General features: G+C 32.3%; 2 protein-coding genes across 6 annotated transcripts; both read left to right on the top strand.

The window, feature by feature from the left end:
- The first annotated feature begins 757 nt into the window (after positions 1-757).
- LOC126723640 (E3 ubiquitin-protein ligase DIS1) lies at positions 758-6292 on the top strand. Of its 5 annotated transcripts, none has more exons than XM_050427233.1 (6): positions 758-1127; positions 2035-2115; positions 2427-2492; positions 3025-3269; positions 4695-5081; positions 5748-6292. In XM_050427233.1, exons 3-6 carry the CDS (start codon positions 2438-2440, stop codon positions 6066-6068), a joined length of 1008 nt encoding a protein of 335 aa, XP_050283190.1. In that variant the 5' UTR covers positions 758-1127; positions 2035-2115; positions 2427-2437; the 3' UTR covers positions 6069-6292. The 5 variants fall into 5 exon arrangements, with proteins under 5 accessions (XP_050283190.1, XP_050283195.1, XP_050283193.1 ...); XM_050427234.1 differs by lacking the exon at positions 758-1127 and adding an exon at positions 1352-1464; XM_050427238.1 differs by lacking the exon at positions 2427-2492 and having other exon boundaries at positions 760-1127; positions 2035-2128.
- Positions 6293-13362: 7070 nt separating this feature from the next.
- LOC126723639 (uridine 5'-monophosphate synthase) lies at positions 13363-17752 on the top strand. Its single transcript, XM_050427232.1, has 6 exons — positions 13363-14248; positions 15406-15489; positions 15971-16053; positions 16140-16227; positions 16356-16610; positions 17441-17752. Exons 1-6 carry the CDS (start codon positions 13454-13456, stop codon positions 17567-17569), a joined length of 1434 nt encoding a protein of 477 aa, XP_050283189.1. The 5' UTR covers positions 13363-13453; the 3' UTR covers positions 17570-17752.
- Positions 17753-18191: the final 439 nt, after the last annotated feature.

The raw sequence follows: 18191 nt of genomic DNA, 5'->3' as shown, positions 1-18191 counted from the left end.
CATTTCCCATACCATTTAATATTTCCCATATCTTTTTTTTAGAAGAAAACATTTCCCATACTTTATTTATTTATTTATTTTGATAAATAAAAAATGGGTAGTGTGGGGGTGACTATTGTAGCTTTCCTATTTGGGCGTGACCATAGTAGCTTTCGGGCAAGATCTCATACTCTCATTCTCTATGAGAAAATCACTTATTTTTTAAATTGACTATTTGAGATAGAAATGAGATATAAGGCGCAACAAAACATAGCTAGTTGTATGACGCTTGAACCTAAATTATGAAATTTGTTGACCCAGTATTTTACCAACTAGGCCTTCCGAATGTTGAGAGTCCATTTAGTAGAGAAGTTTGAGTAATGTTAATTGTACTTTTTTTGAAATACATGTGGATGAAATAATGTATAAAAATATGTGTAATATTAATTAAAAATTGAAAATATGTGTTTAAAATGCTCAACCAAACGGGCCTGATTTTCCCATATTTTATTACCCTCTGTGGATATATATATATATATATATTTTGAGAAACTTCCTCTGTGGATATGATTTAGTAAAATTTTTTTTTTTTGGGTAACTTTGATTGGTTGTCCATAAATAAACAAGCTACCAAACATAGTCACTATGACTCTGTATGTCGCAGAAACGCACGCGCAAAAATTTCGCGTGGGAAAATCATCAAAACTTTTACTTAAACCGTGACGCAAAGCCGCTACAGCATTTCCGGGCCACTGTTTCCCTCTCTCTCTCTCTCTCTCTCTCTCTCTCTGTCTGTCTCCCAAGATTCAATTCGATTTCTGAGCTCTCTTTATGGTCCCACCACACACCTTTTCAACATTTTCCTTTTTGTATTTTCTCGAGAAAAATTTCTCTCTCCTCCCAAAACCCCTACTACCTCCCTCCGCTCCTCTCTCTCTCTCTCTCTCACAACGGCTTTAATTTGAATTGAAATTCTCTCATAGACGCGCACTTCTCTCTCTCTCCTTTTCTACCTTGTATTAATTACATTGCACAGTACAGTACCTCACCACCACACCACTGCACATTTCTTCAATACACCTCTCTCCCTCTATCTTAGGGTTTTCGTTCTCGCTTCGCGTTTCGCAATGTCCTTTTGAGTTTTTCAGGTACGTTCTTCTCTCTCTCTCTCTCTGTTTTTTGTTTTTGTTTTGATTCGGTTTTGAAAATTTCCTGTGATTTCGGGATAAGTTTCCCCTGTTTCTGTGAATGTGCGGAATATTCTAGATCTGTTTTGCGAGTCAAAGCTTTGACTTTGAATGCGCTTGCGCGTGATTGTAGGGTTTTGTTATAATCGCCATTTGAAAATTCTTTGAATATATATATATATATATATATATATACACACACACTAATTTTGGTTTAGGATTTTGTTGTTCTCTGTTACGGTTCGCTTAGTTTTCGTAAAAAGTTTTTGTTCAGGGATTCGAAGTCGTTGTTGATAGCGTAAGTGTTTCGTTCTTCGAAGTTAGGGTTCTAATGGCATTGAATTTGATAATGATTTGTTGCGTTAATTTGATTTTTGTGATGCTTTTTTTTAAAAAGAACTTTTTGTAATGGTTACTGTTGTAGTTACAGTATCCACCAATTACTGTTCATATTGAGAGAAAATTTGACTTTTTGTAGTTTTGAGATTTGAATTTTAGAATGCTGCTCCCATGAAAGCATAGATTTTATTTATTTATTTATTTTTCCCTTTTTCGATTAGGAAATATTTTTAGAAGTTTTTATGGGAAATTGAAAAAGCATTTTTTTACAGCTTTTTTTTTTATGTCCAATGAAAGTGGTATCTAATTTTTGAGGTATTAGAACTTGGAACTTAGAAATCAGGGGCTTAAGACCTACTCGGCCAAGAGTATTTTAGCTCAACTAGCACCTCGTCATTGCACCTCATGGTGTGTTAAACAGCGCTTTATGAAATGACGATGTGAACATGGGGAATTTTTAATTAAAAAAAAAAAATTCTTATTTGATAGAGAGATTATGAACTTTTATTGTTATTGATATCTTTGTTAGGTTCTGGACTCTGGAGTTCCTGTCCACTTCATACCTTGTCGAAAGAAGGCAGGAAATTAAAGTGCAAAACTAAATTTGTTGGTAAGAATATCTGGTAATGTTTTTATTTTATGCCTGAAGCTAGTTACTACTTTCATTTTAGTTAATGTTATTGATTTCTTATAGATAATGATCCACATTCATGGGCATGTAAATCTTTATTTTAATTTTTTTTTTTAATTTTTATATTGCAATAAATATGTTGAGATGCCTCTTTTTTCTAGGGTGTACTATATGTTAGTAACTATAGTTAAATGTTTTAAAATGTCAACATATATTTTTTGTGTTTTTGCTATATTGTTGATGTATAATAGTATGACAGATTGAATCATTTTTTTCTTATCCTTTTGCAGTTGGGGTTATTATGCCTTATATTGGAAGATTGGTCCTTAAAAATAGTGATCCACATTCATGGGCATGTAAATCTTCATTTTAAAATTTTTTATTTTTATATTGCAATAAATATGTTGAGATTCTTTTTTTTTTTTTTTTTCTAGGGTGTATCATATGTTAGTAACTATAGTTAAATTTTAAAATGTTATCAACATATCTTTTTGTGTTTTGCTATATTGTTGATATATAATAATATGACAGATTGTATCATTTTTTTTATCCTTTTGCAGTTGGGGTTATTATGCCTTATATTGGAAGATTGGTCCTTGTTTTACTATTTTTTCATCTTTATATATAAGCCTTTTTCCTTTCTTTTGATGAATCAATTACTGTTAGTGATGTAACTACTTGCCTCATGCTTGATGGGATTTGATTGGTGGTTTATTAGGCTTCTTTTCATGGAATATGAGAGTTATAATCTGTTCTAGTGTTACTTGAAATTCCATCTTGATCCGATTGCTACATTTATTACAAAAATGTTTTTCTTGTCTATGTTCTGTTTCAGATCTCATTCTTATGAGTCATGGATTGATGTTACGTATGTATTTGTCTTCCTAGATTTTGCTTCTAGAGTTAGCCACCGTAATACCTGGATGGCATCTGGAAATCCATTTTTTGATGAAATGCGGAGCAAACCTGAGGTCATTGATCCTCCTCAAAGTGAAGACATGTTGGATGTTGGTGAAAATGTGAATGACCCAGCTGCTATTTCTCTAAAACCTAATTTAACTGTTTCTAGCAGTGTTCGTGAGCTATTAGAGTGTCCTGTGTGCTTAAATGCTATGTACCCTCCTATCCATCAGGTTTGTGTCAAATTGCCATGTGCCCTTTTATACCACATTCTTAAATGAACAAAAATTATCTTGTTGAAATGCATTTTACCAATTTGATGAAATGCCCTGTGCATCAATTATTATGTCAACATAATAGTTGGAGTTAATTTTTTTTCACCCATCGATTCATCTTACAAAAAGGAATCTGTTAGGGTGTTTAGTTGTTAATGTGTTTAAGTTTCTTTTCTTTATTTTTTTTATAAACAACTGCTTAGTTTCATCTTGATGCATTCAATCATTTATACACCTTTGGCAGGCTTGGTCAGTCGCTTTGCTTCCAAACATGCAGTAGTTTTGATCCATAAGGCCATTGATTGGGTAGATTATGTTGAGATATATATAGTTAGAAATTAACATTACCTATGGGCTATTAGGAGATCTTGAATTAATGTTAATATTCATTAACCTTCTATACATCTTGATTAGTATTTTATTTGCACGAATCAATATTTGAGTTAATAACTGTGCCATTTTCACAAAGAGCTGTCCGAAACAAATGGGCTTCACTTATTATGGTTATGCATAAAACTTTGATATTATATTCCTAATATAGATTTCTTTCTTAGCTTACAGCATTTCATCAATTATTTCCCAGCCATAGGCACCTCTTTACTCATACTATTTTAATAAATTTCTTTTGCACCATGTATTTGGATTTATGATACATGGAATTCCACTAATTATTGTGTAAATTAGATATTTAATAAAAGATCAGTTATACTCAAGTCACTAATTTATTACTAATTGGTTTCTGTTGTAACTTATCATTATTCTTTTTATGCTTAATGTGTGGCTAATGTACTTCGTTTGAACCTTTTGTGATACTTCCTGAAAAACCATTTGTTTGAAATTTTCTTGCAACCATTTTTTTTTTCAAGTCATGAGTCATACTGAAATGTCATTTTTTACACAATAGGGTCTTGCTACATTGTCTATGACAGGTAAAAAAGTAAGAGTCAGAGAGATCAGATTTGAAAGATTTAGAAAGCCTTTGTCCCAATGTGGGGGTTCCACCCTCTATGCTGCACCAACCACTGTCTGCCATATTTCCCTGTCATTTCTCTTATAAAGTAACCAAAATATAAAAGGGAAAAAAAATAGACATGTAGCATACTGTAATTGGAGTATGAAGTGGAACACTCATAGTAGCATACTGTAATTGGAACATTCCCCCCACCCCCCCGGGTGCGTTCTTGCCCAATATTCTTTCCAACCTCCCAAAAGAACAACACAACTTAGCATGGAATTCCTCTATTGAGGTTTCTTTTATAAAAGAAAGTCTTTTTTATTTTTCCCTGTATCAAGATAATTATTATTTCTATCTAATTGAAAAGAAAATGGATGCAAATTAAATGCCAGTTCCAACTCATTGGTGCTCTACTGCTCCTGCTGCAGTGTTCAAATGGTCACACGTTGTGCTCTGGTTGCAAGCCCAGAGTGCACAACCGGTGCCCCACATGCAGACATGAACTTGGCAATATTAGATGTCTTGCATTGGAGAAGGTGGCTGCATCTCTGGAACTTCCTTGTAAATATCAGAGTTTTGGGTGCTTGGGCATATACCCTTATTACAGCAAACTTAAACATGAATCTCAATGTGTCTATAGACCCTATAACTGTCCCTATGCTGGATCAGAATGCACAGTCATTGGTGATATACCCTATCTGGTGGCCCACCTGAAAGATGATCACAAAGTTGACATGCACAATGGCAGCACCTTCAACCATCGCTATGTCAAATCAAATCCACAAGAGGTTGAAAATGCCACATGGATGCTGACGGTATAGTGTTTCTTACTTGTCCTTATCTCATTGTCTTCTTTATAGTTCTTTGCTTGCTTATGCTTTAGCAGAGGTGGTACTGTGTTTATGTTGGTGCAATGTCAATAGAAGAATTATGTCAGATGCATTCATATCCACTAGTTAATGTGGATACAGAATTTTGTTATCCCGTGAGGGGTCTAATCCATTGTTTCAGCTAAAATTGGGTGAAATATTTATCAGTACTTTGTGGAGCTATTTTTAGGAACTGGAATCTTTTAATTGACGGGCTTGATAATTAAGAATGCAATCATATTTGAAACAAAAGTCAATTTAACTATAGAATTGTAGTAAAACCCATCCATATGGGATTTTTCTGTAGTTTTGCCTATATTGGGATGAAATACTTGTGTCTTTGTCCTGTAGACCCATTGTTTATGGAAACAGTGCAGCTTTTAAGTACTGAGCTTGATAATTCATAATGCTAATATGTTAAAGACAACTTTTAATATTGGCTTATTGTCTCTGCCACATTAGGGTGTGTTATCAAATGTTGATGGTGGAGTGGCTACACTTTGTAGTAGTATGTTATATGCCACATTTATCCATATAACTCAGTTAATTCTAGCATTTACCGGACAAATTGGGGTAGTAACTGATCACTGAATTTCTCTGTTATTTCTCTAGGTCTTCAGTTGCTTTGGCCAATACTTTTGTCTGCATTTTGAAGCTTTCCAGCTCGGGATGGCTCCTGTCTACATAGCATTCTTGCGATTTATGGGCGATGATAATGAGGCAAAGAACTACAGTTACAGCCTAGAGGTTGGTGGAAATGGGAGGAAGATGACTTGGCAGGGGGTACCTAGAAGCGTTAGGGATAGCCATAGGAAGGTGCGTGACAGTTTTGACGGTCTCATCATCCAACGCAACATGGCTCTCTTCTTCTCTGGGGGAGACCGGAAGGAATTGAAGCTTAGAGTGACAGGTAGGATTTGGAAAGAGCAGTGATAAAGAATTTCTGCATTTATCTTCTTTCCCGTTCTATTCAACCTTATAGTAAGTAGTTCTATCCTTTTGAGTTTTTGAGTCTTCTGGTCATGTATTTTTTGGAATGTAGGACGCAAACTCTCTTTGCTTGTCCATGCATTGAATGTACATGAGCAGGAAGGCATACCTGTTATCTGTAATTACGATGATTATCTATTTGTAGATGAATTAGTCTGCTGCTGGTAGTTTCTTCTTTGGTGTTCTTGTGTGGGTGAATATATCAGTTTTGGGATGGCTTTTGATGCACGAGCAATTAAAATTGTGTTATCATACAAATTAAATTGGGAATGGTGTATTCTAGCTTTTGGAGATAAACTGTATGAAAAAAATAATAAATAAAATAAAATAATATAGAGGGATATGCAGGTGCAAGAGAAAGAAAGGGTAAACCTAATTTGGTTTCTATACTCGTGGTTCTGCTTATCAAATAAGATTGAAGCATGATATTTAGGCCTTGTTATTATTTAAAATATTTCTCTTTATTATTGATATTTAGAAGGACAAAGTTTGGTTCTATTATTTTTTTCACCTCATTACGTGGCAAATTAATATATCATGAATGGTTTCTTTAGTTGCCACTTATAGGTAAGGTTGAAGCAAGATAATTTTAAACATGTATGGAGCTAAATTGTTTTCCTATTTAGAATAGAAAAAGGTAATCGGCAAGACAAATGCCAAAATTATCATAGATGGGAATAACATAGAATTCTCAATGCAAGATACCAAATTACTGAAAATAAGCTGAATATTTCAAATTAAGGAATATTTCAGAAGACATCCAATCAAACTCACTTGGAAAATGTTCAAGATCTAGATGTGTTGCAGTCATATCTGAAATCATATGGCTTGCATGACAATAATGATTAAAAAAAAAAAAAAAAACATAATGCCAAGCCTTAATTGGCCAAACACTAACGTAGTGTAATTTTTTCTATTTTAATCGAGAAAATTGCACACATGGAGTTGCAGTCTTGAAATGAAGTAAATAGAAAAATGCTGGAAAGAAGAGGCATGATTGCTACTGGTTTGTCAATTAGTTCTTCGGAAGTTCTTTTTGCATAAGGTCAGTTTAGTTAGTAGCAACCCCCTTATATCATAATACCAAGAAAATAATTATTGGATTCTTCAACGGGATGATATGAAGTAGTTTCCAAACACACAATAGTAAAATGTCTCAACTTGTTGCACATCGTGTATCTGAAATCCTGCATGATAATAGATTACAAAGATTAAAATAATTTATGATTAGAGGTCCAAATTGTGTACAAAGCAACACAACCAATTGAAAAAAACTTACAAACTTCGAGCACCTAATATTAGAATATATTTCCATATACAATTATAACTATAATAAATGTTTATTAATTACTACCATAATTAACAAATCTTATATTTAGAGAAAAAACTATAAAAGTGAAAAAAAATATTATCATGTTAAAATTGTTTGTGCATTGCACGCGCTACCGACTAATTTACTTTTGTTTTGAAAACAATGAATAAATTTATTAAATAGGAAAAAGAAGGGTAACGCTTATATATGCTTATATTTACTATGTTAGATATAGGAACTTAGTTTTCCTTCTTCTTTTTCTAAGAATGAGGGACTTTTTTCAAAGAGTTTCAATGTATGGTGTCTACTCCTGACGATAAACTAAGACATCAATCTGTTTTTTGTGTAGACGGGAATTGAACCTAAGATCTCTTATTCAACTATTAAAGATTTTACCAATTGAGCTAATTGGAACCCACTTCAGAATGAGGAACTTAGGTTTTTCAATTACACTAGTTGCGTTTGTTTGTATTATACAATGTACACTTTAAAATAAAAAATAAAAAATAAATGCTACAATGTACTTATGTACACTAGCACATTGTAAGTGCTCCACACTTTAAGATATTGTCCTTAAGTATTACGAAAATAAAAATAATAAAAGATATTGTCCTTAAGTATAGTGCATTAGATTATGCAGCTTTAAATTAAATTCTCCAACAAATAGCTTCATAGTTGTAATACAATACAACCATGTGCTATATATCAAGTTTTTCAATTAAATTTAGATAAATAACTTAAATTTATAATGGAATTCCTTTTTATTAAACTTTCATAAGAATGAGTGGTGGATTCCAATAGCTTAATTGGTAAAATCTCTTGTGGTCAAACAAAAGATTGGGGGTCCAAACCCAACCTACAAAAAAAAATTAATTGATGTCCTAACCTAATGATAAAGTGCAATCATTATAGAGCTGAATCCATAAGTTAAATTTCTATCATATACTTATTGAAAAATAATATATATAATTTTTCTTAATAAAATCCTTTTCAATCTATTATTTTACTTTGTTTAAATAGAGTTTTGAATTGGGTAAAAAAAAGAAAGAATAATGAATGGAATATTCTCAAATACAATTTTTGGTAGAGTGATCACTTTAAGGAATTCCACTATAAATTTAACTTATGTATTTGGTAGAGTGATATCACTTCACCGATGACCCAGTTCATAATTATTAAAAAAAAGGGTTTAAATCAGAAAAAACAAAATTAAAAGTCTTGTGAGAAGTAAACAAAGCTTTGTTTCAGTTTCCCACTCAAATGTCAAACCGCACTCCTTAACTCCCTCAAATGTCAAAGTTTTGTAATGAGCTTTTTATCAAAGAACGGTTTATGAACAACTTTGTTTATTTACAATCCTAACATGGATGGAATATTTTTGCTGAAATTTTTTTCAATCTATGATTTTATTTCTTCAAACGGATTAACAAAAATGAATGGAATATTCTGAAATAGAAGTAATGTTTTGGTAAAGGGATGACCTTGTTATAATTATAAAAAAACTAAATTGCAAACTACAGCTCTAAAATTTGGAGATATTTAAATTTTATATCTTGAAATTTCAAATTTTGGATTTTATCTCTTAAAATTTGGGGCATTTAGCTTTTACACACTAAACTTTTTTTTTTTTTTTGATAAGTTGATTCGGTTACAAATTGATGGAGGAGGAAAAATAGAATTGATTCTTCACGTTTTACTGACAAGTTGATATATCACATGGTCAGAATATCATAATATCAATCTCTAGTGTCATTCTCCGACATATATATAATCGCGTGGGGTTTAGCTTTGTGGCCCAAAGAAAAAGAAAGATAGTTGGCTTGCGTTTCGGCTTAAAGCAAGTGCTAGTGGATGCCACAATCACTATGGCCTTCACTATTTTTTCTTTTTCCTCTTTTGTTTTTTCACTAACTAGCCAAAGGCCCAATAAGGAAAAAGATATTGTTGTTGACTTTATTACGGCGAATAATTAATTGTAGGCATATAAGTAAATTTAATTTGAAAAATCTATAATATATGAAAAACCAAAGGAGTTGACATTTATTGGATGTCATGGTATTGTGTTTCATGAGGTTTTGAGGACTAATTATAGTACCACAACTGTATGGCAGATAGCCTATTACGTGGATAGTTGTCACAAAAATTGTGTGTTATTACCTTATGGTTGAAGAATTGTTAGCATATAAGACCTCATAAAATTTATACATTATTATTTTAATATGAATTTTTAATTGAATTTAAATTATATTCTATATGTAAAATCTTTATTTGAATCTATAATTCCATATACGAATACAATTATAATAAATGGCTTAATATTAGAGATTCTAAAAGAAACGCATAATATTAGATTATATATACTTTCATATACAATAACAATCATAATAAATATTTGTTAATAATTACCATAATTACGCTAACTGCATTTGTTTGTATGTTACAATGTGCACCACATTTTTTAATGAAATGTTACAATGTACTTATGTACACTAGCACATTGTAACTGTTTCATAGTTTTTTTTTTTTTTTTTTTTTTGAGAAAATAAATGTTTCATAATTTAAGATGAATAATTTTTAAAAAAAGATGAATAATTTTTCTTAGGTACCCCTCAAAAAAAAAAAAGAAAAAAAAAGAGATTAGTTTCTTCAACAAATAGTTGCATAGCTACAGTATAATGCAAACCATACAGTACTACCAATATTATTAAGTTTTTTCAACTAAATTCAAATTCATAATTTAAATTCAAAGTGGATTTTTTTTTTCTTATTAAACTTTGAATACGAATGGATAGATTATTTTTAATAAAATCCTTTTCAATTTTTTTTGATAAAAAAATTGAAGAAAATATTCTCAAATACAAGTAAATATTAGTGGCAATTTTTGTTCGCGTGTCGAGCTCGTGTTATGTTAACTTATGAGTTTTTGACCATCTGTGTCAACATTAACCTAATACATTTATTAAACACGTCAAGATTCATCAACCCCAACAAAACTTGTTTATTAAACAAGTCGGTCATATCAACCCATTTATCCAATTTTATCAAGCAAAAAAAAAAAATACAAATTTTAGTATTAACCAAATTGATTTAAACTTTGAAAAACAAAAAAAAATAATTTTTTTAATATAAAATTCAGAACTAACAAATAACTATATCACAATTAATCATTCAAAATTAAAACATATCTCAATATCATAAATAAACAATCACAATATGTCAAAAAAAAAAAAAATAAGCAACAACAAGTTAACAACTAATAAGTTTATATACTTAGGATTTAAAGGGTATATTAGTACATTTTCATTTAATTAAATGGGTCAAAAGGGTTCTATAGGTTGGACCCGAATGCAACACGTTTATTAAACAGGTTAATTGTATCAACCCGAATATGACACGAATGCAACATGTTTAATTAATAGATCAATTGTGTCAACACAAATATGACACGAATTTGTTAAGTTTCAACCCGAATATGACATGAACACAACATATGTATTAAACAAGTTGTGGGGATTTGATACCATGTTTTATATCCATGGTAATGTCAATTGATTAATAATGTAAATAATTGGGCTTAATTAAACAATTAGATTAAAATTCGACAATAACTGTAATCAATTAGGATTGGGCATAGGCCTTAATATCTTTTAACAATTACCATCCTAAATCATCATTTTCGGCCGCAGCAACAGAGCAAACTATCTTTTGTTTGAGTCATGGAGATGAAAGGATCCAAGCTTAAAAACTGAAATGAGTAAAGAACTGTTAATTATATAATTGAATAATCGAAAAAACAAATGTTTCATAAATTCTTGGGCAAGTAGCATTTGTAACGAAGCAAGGAAAATTTAATACTATTTGATCATTGATTCGATTACTAATTTGGGAAAACTAGCAAGCGATTCTTCACATTGTACCGACAAGTTAATTATCATAATATCAATTTCTAGTGTCATTCTCCGACATAAACAATCGCCAAGCAAAGGTGGGAGGTCAACTTTGTGGCCCGAAGAAAAAGGAAGATAGTTGGCTTGTGTTTCGGATGCAATAATCACTATGGCCTTCGCTATTTTCTTTTTCTTTTTCTTCTCTTCAATAAGTAACCAAAGGCCAAAAAGGAAAAAGATATTGTTGTTGACTTTATCACATTGAATATAAGTAAATTTAATTTGAAAATTTATAATATATGCAAAACCAATGGCGTTGACACTTATTGGATGTCATGGTTTTGTGTTTCATGAGATTTTGAGAAGTAATTCTAGTAATACAATTATTTATGTGAGAGATTGTGAGAAGTCGTTTATTACTTTCACATGAATCCATTATTTTTTCTTCACCATTTACAATCTATTAAGTTGATAATTATGATAAAAATTGTAGGTTACTTTGTGGTTGTAGAATTTTTGACTTTTAAGACCTCATAAAATTTACACATTATTATTTTAATATGGATTTTTTAATTGAATTTAAATTATATTCTATATTTAAACTCTTCATTTGAATCTACGATTCCATATATGAATACAATTATAATAAATGGCCTGATATTAGAGATTCTAAAATAATGCATAATATTAGATTTATATATAATAACAACCGTAACAAATATTTGTTAATAATTACCATAATTACACTAATTTGTATGTTAAAATGTGCACCACCTTTTTTAATGAAATGTTACAACGTACTTATGTACACTAGCACATTGTAATTGTTTAATAGTTTTTTTTTTTTTTTTTTTTTTTTAAGAAAATAAATGTTTGGTTTAAGATGAATAATTTTCCTCAGGTACATTAGATTGTGCAAATGTATGATTCTTAAAATAAAAAAATAAAAATTCAACTATACAACTTTAGATTAGTTTCTTCAACAAATAGTTGCATAGATACGGTATAATGCAAACCAGACAGTACTACCATTATCATTAAGTTTTTTCTACTAAATTCAATTAAGTGGAAATTCTTCTTATTAAACTTTGAATACGAATGGATAGAGTATTTTTGATAAAATCCTATTCAATTTTTTTATAATAAAAAAAATTGAAGGGAATATTCTCAAATTCAAGTAAATATGGGTGGCAATTTTAGTGCACATGTCATGCTCGTGTCATGTCGACTCATAAGTATTTGATTATATGTATTAACACTAACTCAATATGTTTATTAAACATGTCAAAATTCATTAACCTTAGCACAACCTATTTATTAAAAAAGTCAATTGTATTTTATCAAGCCAAAAAAAAAAAAAAAAACACAAATTTTAATATTAACCAAATTAATCTAAATTGAGAAAAACTTTTTAAAAAATTAATATAAAATTCAAAGCTAACGAGTAACTGCATCACAAATAATCATTTAAAACTAAAGTATATTTTAATATTACAAATAATCAATCACAATATGTCAAAGAAAATTAGAAACAAGAAGTTGACAATTAATAAGTAAATTGCCCAAAGTGTTCCATAGACTGAACACGAACGCAACATATTTATTAAACAGATCAGTTGTGTCAAATTTTAATAACCTTGTTTATAACTAAAAAATAAAAAGGGTGTTAATTGGAAAATATTAAAATTTAAAGTCCTTCTGAGTAATCAAAGCTTTTGTAACTTGTTTCTATTTCCCACTCAAAACCTCACTCTCTGTCCCACCCTCCCTTAAAAGTTACAATAACTTTTGAGTGGAGTTATGATGTGCTTTTGTGTTAAAACTTCTTTTCTTCTCTCTTGTGTGTTTGTTTCTCAAAAAAATAAAAATAATTACCTCGCTTTACTTAAGAGAGAGTTATATGTAGTATAACTTGCTCCACCTAGAGTTAAGTTATGTCTCTTTGTTAAAATCTTTTTACCCCTCTATTGTGCGTTTATTTGTCCCAAAAAAAAAAGCCGCACTCCCCTTCACAGTACATTTCACTATCACATTCCATACATATTTAAATCCTCACTCTCACTCTCAGTCTCAGAGCCCCAAACCAAAAGACACACACTCTCACTCTCTCACTCTCACAGCTTCGAAAAATGTCATTGTCGCCGTCAATGGAGTCGCTGATCCTCCAACTCCACGAGATCTCCGCCGTGAAGTTTGGCAGCTTCAAGCTCAAATCCGGAATTACATCCCCAATCTACATCGACCTCCGCCTCATCGTCTCCTTCCCTTCTCTCCTCTCCCAAATCTCCCAAACCCTAATCTCCTCCCTCCCTCCGACCACCGCCTACGACGTCGTCTGCGGCGTCCCCTACACCGCCCTCCCGATCGCCACCTGCGTCTCCGTCTCCCGCCAGGTACCAATGCTTATGCGCCGCAAGGAAATCAAGGACTACGGCACCTCCAAGTCCATCGAGGGTGTTTTCGCCAAGGACCAGACCTGCCTCATCATCGAGGACCTCGTTACCAGCGGCACGTCGGTGTTGGAAACGGCGGCGCCGTTACGCGCCGCCGGTTTGGTGGTCCGCGACGCGGTGGTGTTGATCGATCGGGAGCAAGGAGGGAGGGAGAATTTGGAGGAGAACGGGATTAAATTGCATTCGATGTTCAAGTTGACGGAGATGGTTAGGGTTTTGAGGGAGAAAGGGAAGGTGGAGGAGGAGATGGAGAAGACGGTGGCTAGGTTTTTGGAGGAGAATCGGCATGTGGCGGTGAAGGCGGTGGAGAGGCCGGTTAGGGTTAAGGGATTGGAGTTCGGAGAGAGAGCGAAGCTGACGAAGAATGCGACGGGGAAGAGGTTGTTCGAGGTGATGGTGCAGAAGGAGAGTAATCTGTGTTTGGCTGCCGATGTTGGAACTGCCAAGGAGTTGTTGGATTTGGCTGAGAAGGTATGAGAATTCTGGAATTTGAAGTTTCAGTTTTTACTGTTTTCCCATTTTCTTGGGAAAATTTAGTTTATGTAGGAATTGGAAATTCTAAACAAAACTGTTTTATTAAGAAAAAAAATTCTTATTGGGTTGGATTTGGCTGAGGTATGGGAATTCTGGATTTGAAATTCTCAGTTTTGTTCTTTTCCCACTTTCATGGGAATTTTTTTTTTTTTTTTAGCAAAATGAAATTCTAGACAAACGGTTAAAGTCTATTTAAAATTGTTTTCTTTTCCCACTTTCATGACCAGAATGGTTTTTTTTTTTTTTTTTTTTAATCTTAGGCTTTAATTTATGTTCATAGAGGAATAGTGGGTACTATACCTCAAAAGGAAGGTATCGTAAATTTTTCTTATTTATAAATATGTTATTTTTAATAATTATCTAAAGACAGGTTTTATTTTATTTTATTTTATAGGTTTGACCTATAAAAATAAAAGGGTTTTGTTGAGGTGTTTAGTGTAGACCTATATAAAAAAAGGTTTTGTTGGTTGTGGTTGAATATGCGGATGACAAATTCTAAGGAAGCTGATTTAAATGTTTTATTTTGTTAATTTATTGATGAAGACATTATACATTGACCATGCTAAGTACAAATTTAGAATATTATTTATCTATGCCTTACGTCAAAAACCCTCATGTGTTGTCAAATGTCGTGGTAACTGGAGATTTTATTTATTTATTTTTGATAAGTAAACTTTTATTGAAATAAAAAAGTAGACACAGGATGTGTATGTAGTATACAAATCTAAACTGTAAAGGAACAAGCATCATTCATCTCAAGCATAGTATCAGAAGAGCATAGAGTGGAGAATTTATTAAGCAGGCTGCTTCTTGATTTTTGTAGTGGTACTTTTAACTGAGAAAAGTTATTGTTTTGTAAATTACGATTTATTTGTGAAGTTGTCATAAAAGGAAAGACCCACTTTGGGAAAATGCAGTTCAAAAGGCACTTGTGTATTATATGAGCAATTAAATAACTTCAGTATTCATACATCATAACTCGTAACTCCATTTCTACAAGTGTTTCACTAAAAGCTGAGTTCATCAGTGAAGATTTGAAATGCAGATTAATATAAGTTGACCTTATTGGCTGATTCTGTTAAATTTTAATGCAGGTTGGCCCGGAGATATGCATGTTGAAAACCCATGTTGATATATTGCCTGACTTCACCCCAGATTTTGGTTCTAAACTTCGCTCGGTATAACTTGCTTATTTCTTATTTTATCCCACTTTGACAAAGTTGTTATTTGATAATTTATAGGTCATTGTTGTATCCTTAAAGCCAATCTCTGATCATTCCTTTCATTTTGCCATTTCCAAGGGTTAGATTTAAGTAATTTATTTAAGCATAACTTCATGGTAAATTCTGTTGGAGTGCAGATATAATGATTTTACTTTCATGTTGAATTAACAAATGTTTTATTTATGAAAAGATGCTGTTTTGGTAATTTTGTTTTCCCTGTATGTTAATTAAATAACATAGTTACAAATCTCTCTTTTTGAATTGAAAACCTAGCTATTGTTTCGAACTGTGTGACAGATAGTGGCCTTGCTAATATTTTGAAACTTTTTGCTTTTCTGAATACGTTTTACCTATAATCTGTCATGTGGCTCCTATTATTTTTTGTTTAGTAGACTTCACTGCCATTCATTGCTCACTGTGCTTTATTCTTTTGAAGATTGCCGATAAATACAATTTCTTGATCTTTGAAGATCGTAAATTTGCAGACATTGGTAACACAGTGACAATGCAGTATGAAGGGTGAATGAACTTTCCTCTATATTTTCTTAAACTCTTTTCTGTTGTATGCTTGCCCTCCTGACATCTTGTGGTTCTGTGGTTTGCAGAGGTATCTTCCATATATTGGATTGGGCTGATATAGTTAATGCTCACATAATCTCTGGTCCTGGAATCGTAGATGGACTGAAGTTGAAGGTTTAAATAATTGTTTTATGTAGACTTTAATAACTTTTTTATTTTTATTTTTACTTTACTAGGTAGCTGGATCGTAGTAAGGCCTCATAGAATCTCTAATTTTGATCACTTTTTTGTACTGTACTCAGGGTTTGCCTCGTGGAAGGGGCCTGTTGTTGCTTGCTGAAATGAGCTCTGCTGGTAACCTTGCCACAGGAGATTACACTGCTGCAGCAGTAAAAATTGCAGAGGATCACTCTGATTTTGTTATTGGCTTCATCTCAGTTAACCCAGCATCATGGCCAGGGGCACCTGTAAATCCAGCACTCATTCAGGCAACCCCTGGAGTCCAAATGGTAGCTGGTGGTGATGCACTTGGCCAGCAATACAACACTCCATATTCTGTAAGTTCTGATTAGTATTCCCTTTATCTCTGCCTGTTGGTATACTTCTTTTTATTGGTGTCTTGACCTGATTATAGAGCAATCATCATAGAATGGACGTCATAGGTTTCAAATCCCATTGTCTCTTTAAAAAAAAAGTTTGCACATGCACTCAATGGTCATGAAGACATGAACGCATTCCTTGCCTTCCATATAGAACTTAGTGAAGGAGGTACTAGTTCAAGTTTAGCTAGAGCTCATTGCCATACTTTTTCATCTTTATTTTCTTGGCAAAAAAGTGAAAAGACCTCTTAAGTGGGGGTGAAGGAGAACCAAATTCTGGCTAAGTCCAACATCACCAAGGTAGAGGGAGTCATTGTGCCTTATATGGAGGCCTTGGATTCTAATTGGTAAGATAAGAAGCATTTTAAAATTTTGAGGGATGAGGCTCTGTGTCACTCCCAAATAGAGTAATATCTTGCCAAGTGATGAGTTGGGCATGACAGAAATAACTAGTAAACGCCAAAATATGGCAATTTGTTTTCTTATTATGTACTTTGTTAAAAAAATTTATTCGAGTCCTTTAATTTTATACTTTTGTTATTTTACTTCTTAAAAAAAGATATATTATCCTTGTGGCTAGATCTATTAGATTGCAGGACTGTTTCTGCATATGTTTTACTGTCTATGATTCTTAAGTTTCATAAGTGGAACTATAAATACTTATCAAACTATGGTAGATGATAGACTCACATTCCATGACTATTCTTCTCTTGATTTTGAGTTGAATTTCTGTGTCTTGTTATTACAAATTGTCGCTGCTGTCATAACTGAGATAAATCATATTACAGGTCATCTATGACAGAGGTAGTGACATAATAATTGTGGGTCGAGGAATAATAAAGGCAGCAGACCCTGCACAGGCTGCTCGTGAATACCGTCTACAAGGATGGGATGCATACTTGGCTAAATGCATCTAACTTTATTTAAATCTGCTCCCATGGTTTGCTTATGCTAGTATGTTTTGCTCATTGATGGATGAGTAAAATTTTTGTCTAATTTAATGCATGGATTGTGCAATAAGTTATATGAAAGACCTGAAGCTTGCAAGGTATTCTCAAAACATTATACGTTTAAGTGCCATAATTTTGTTCTGCTTGATAGCGTTTTTTGCAAGCATTTCTGCACTCACTGCTAGTAAATGCTTGTTAGTATGTATTTATTACTAAACCTTTTTTTTTTTTGTGGATAATTTATTTTCTCCGTTAGTCTCTCCTGCAATATATGTACATATTTGAGAGTAACCAACGACAGCTACAAAATGCCAGAGTTTTAATTTCAACTTCAACGCATAAAATAAACTATTATATCCATTCTTGTGGTTTTATTTTTACTCTTGAAGGTTTCAGCTGTATTCCAAGGTTTTTTACTATGACCGTTACTCCATTGCATTAGAGGAGAGTCAGTACTGTATAGGAGACTTGGTTGAGGATTTAATTATCTCGTATTTGTATGTCCTTTTAGGAGGGGAGCTAATTTGAGGGGTTCTCTTGGGGTTTTATATACTTATTTTGGTTTAAATATTCCTCTTAAGTATGGAGT

This window comes from Quercus robur, chromosome 4, assembly GCF_932294415.1.
Source record: "Quercus robur chromosome 4, dhQueRobu3.1, whole genome shotgun sequence".
Taxonomy (NCBI): Eukaryota; Viridiplantae; Streptophyta; class Magnoliopsida; order Fagales; family Fagaceae; genus Quercus; species Quercus robur.
Note: the sequence above shows the minus strand (reverse complement) of the source record. Positions and strands in the feature narration are given on the sequence as shown.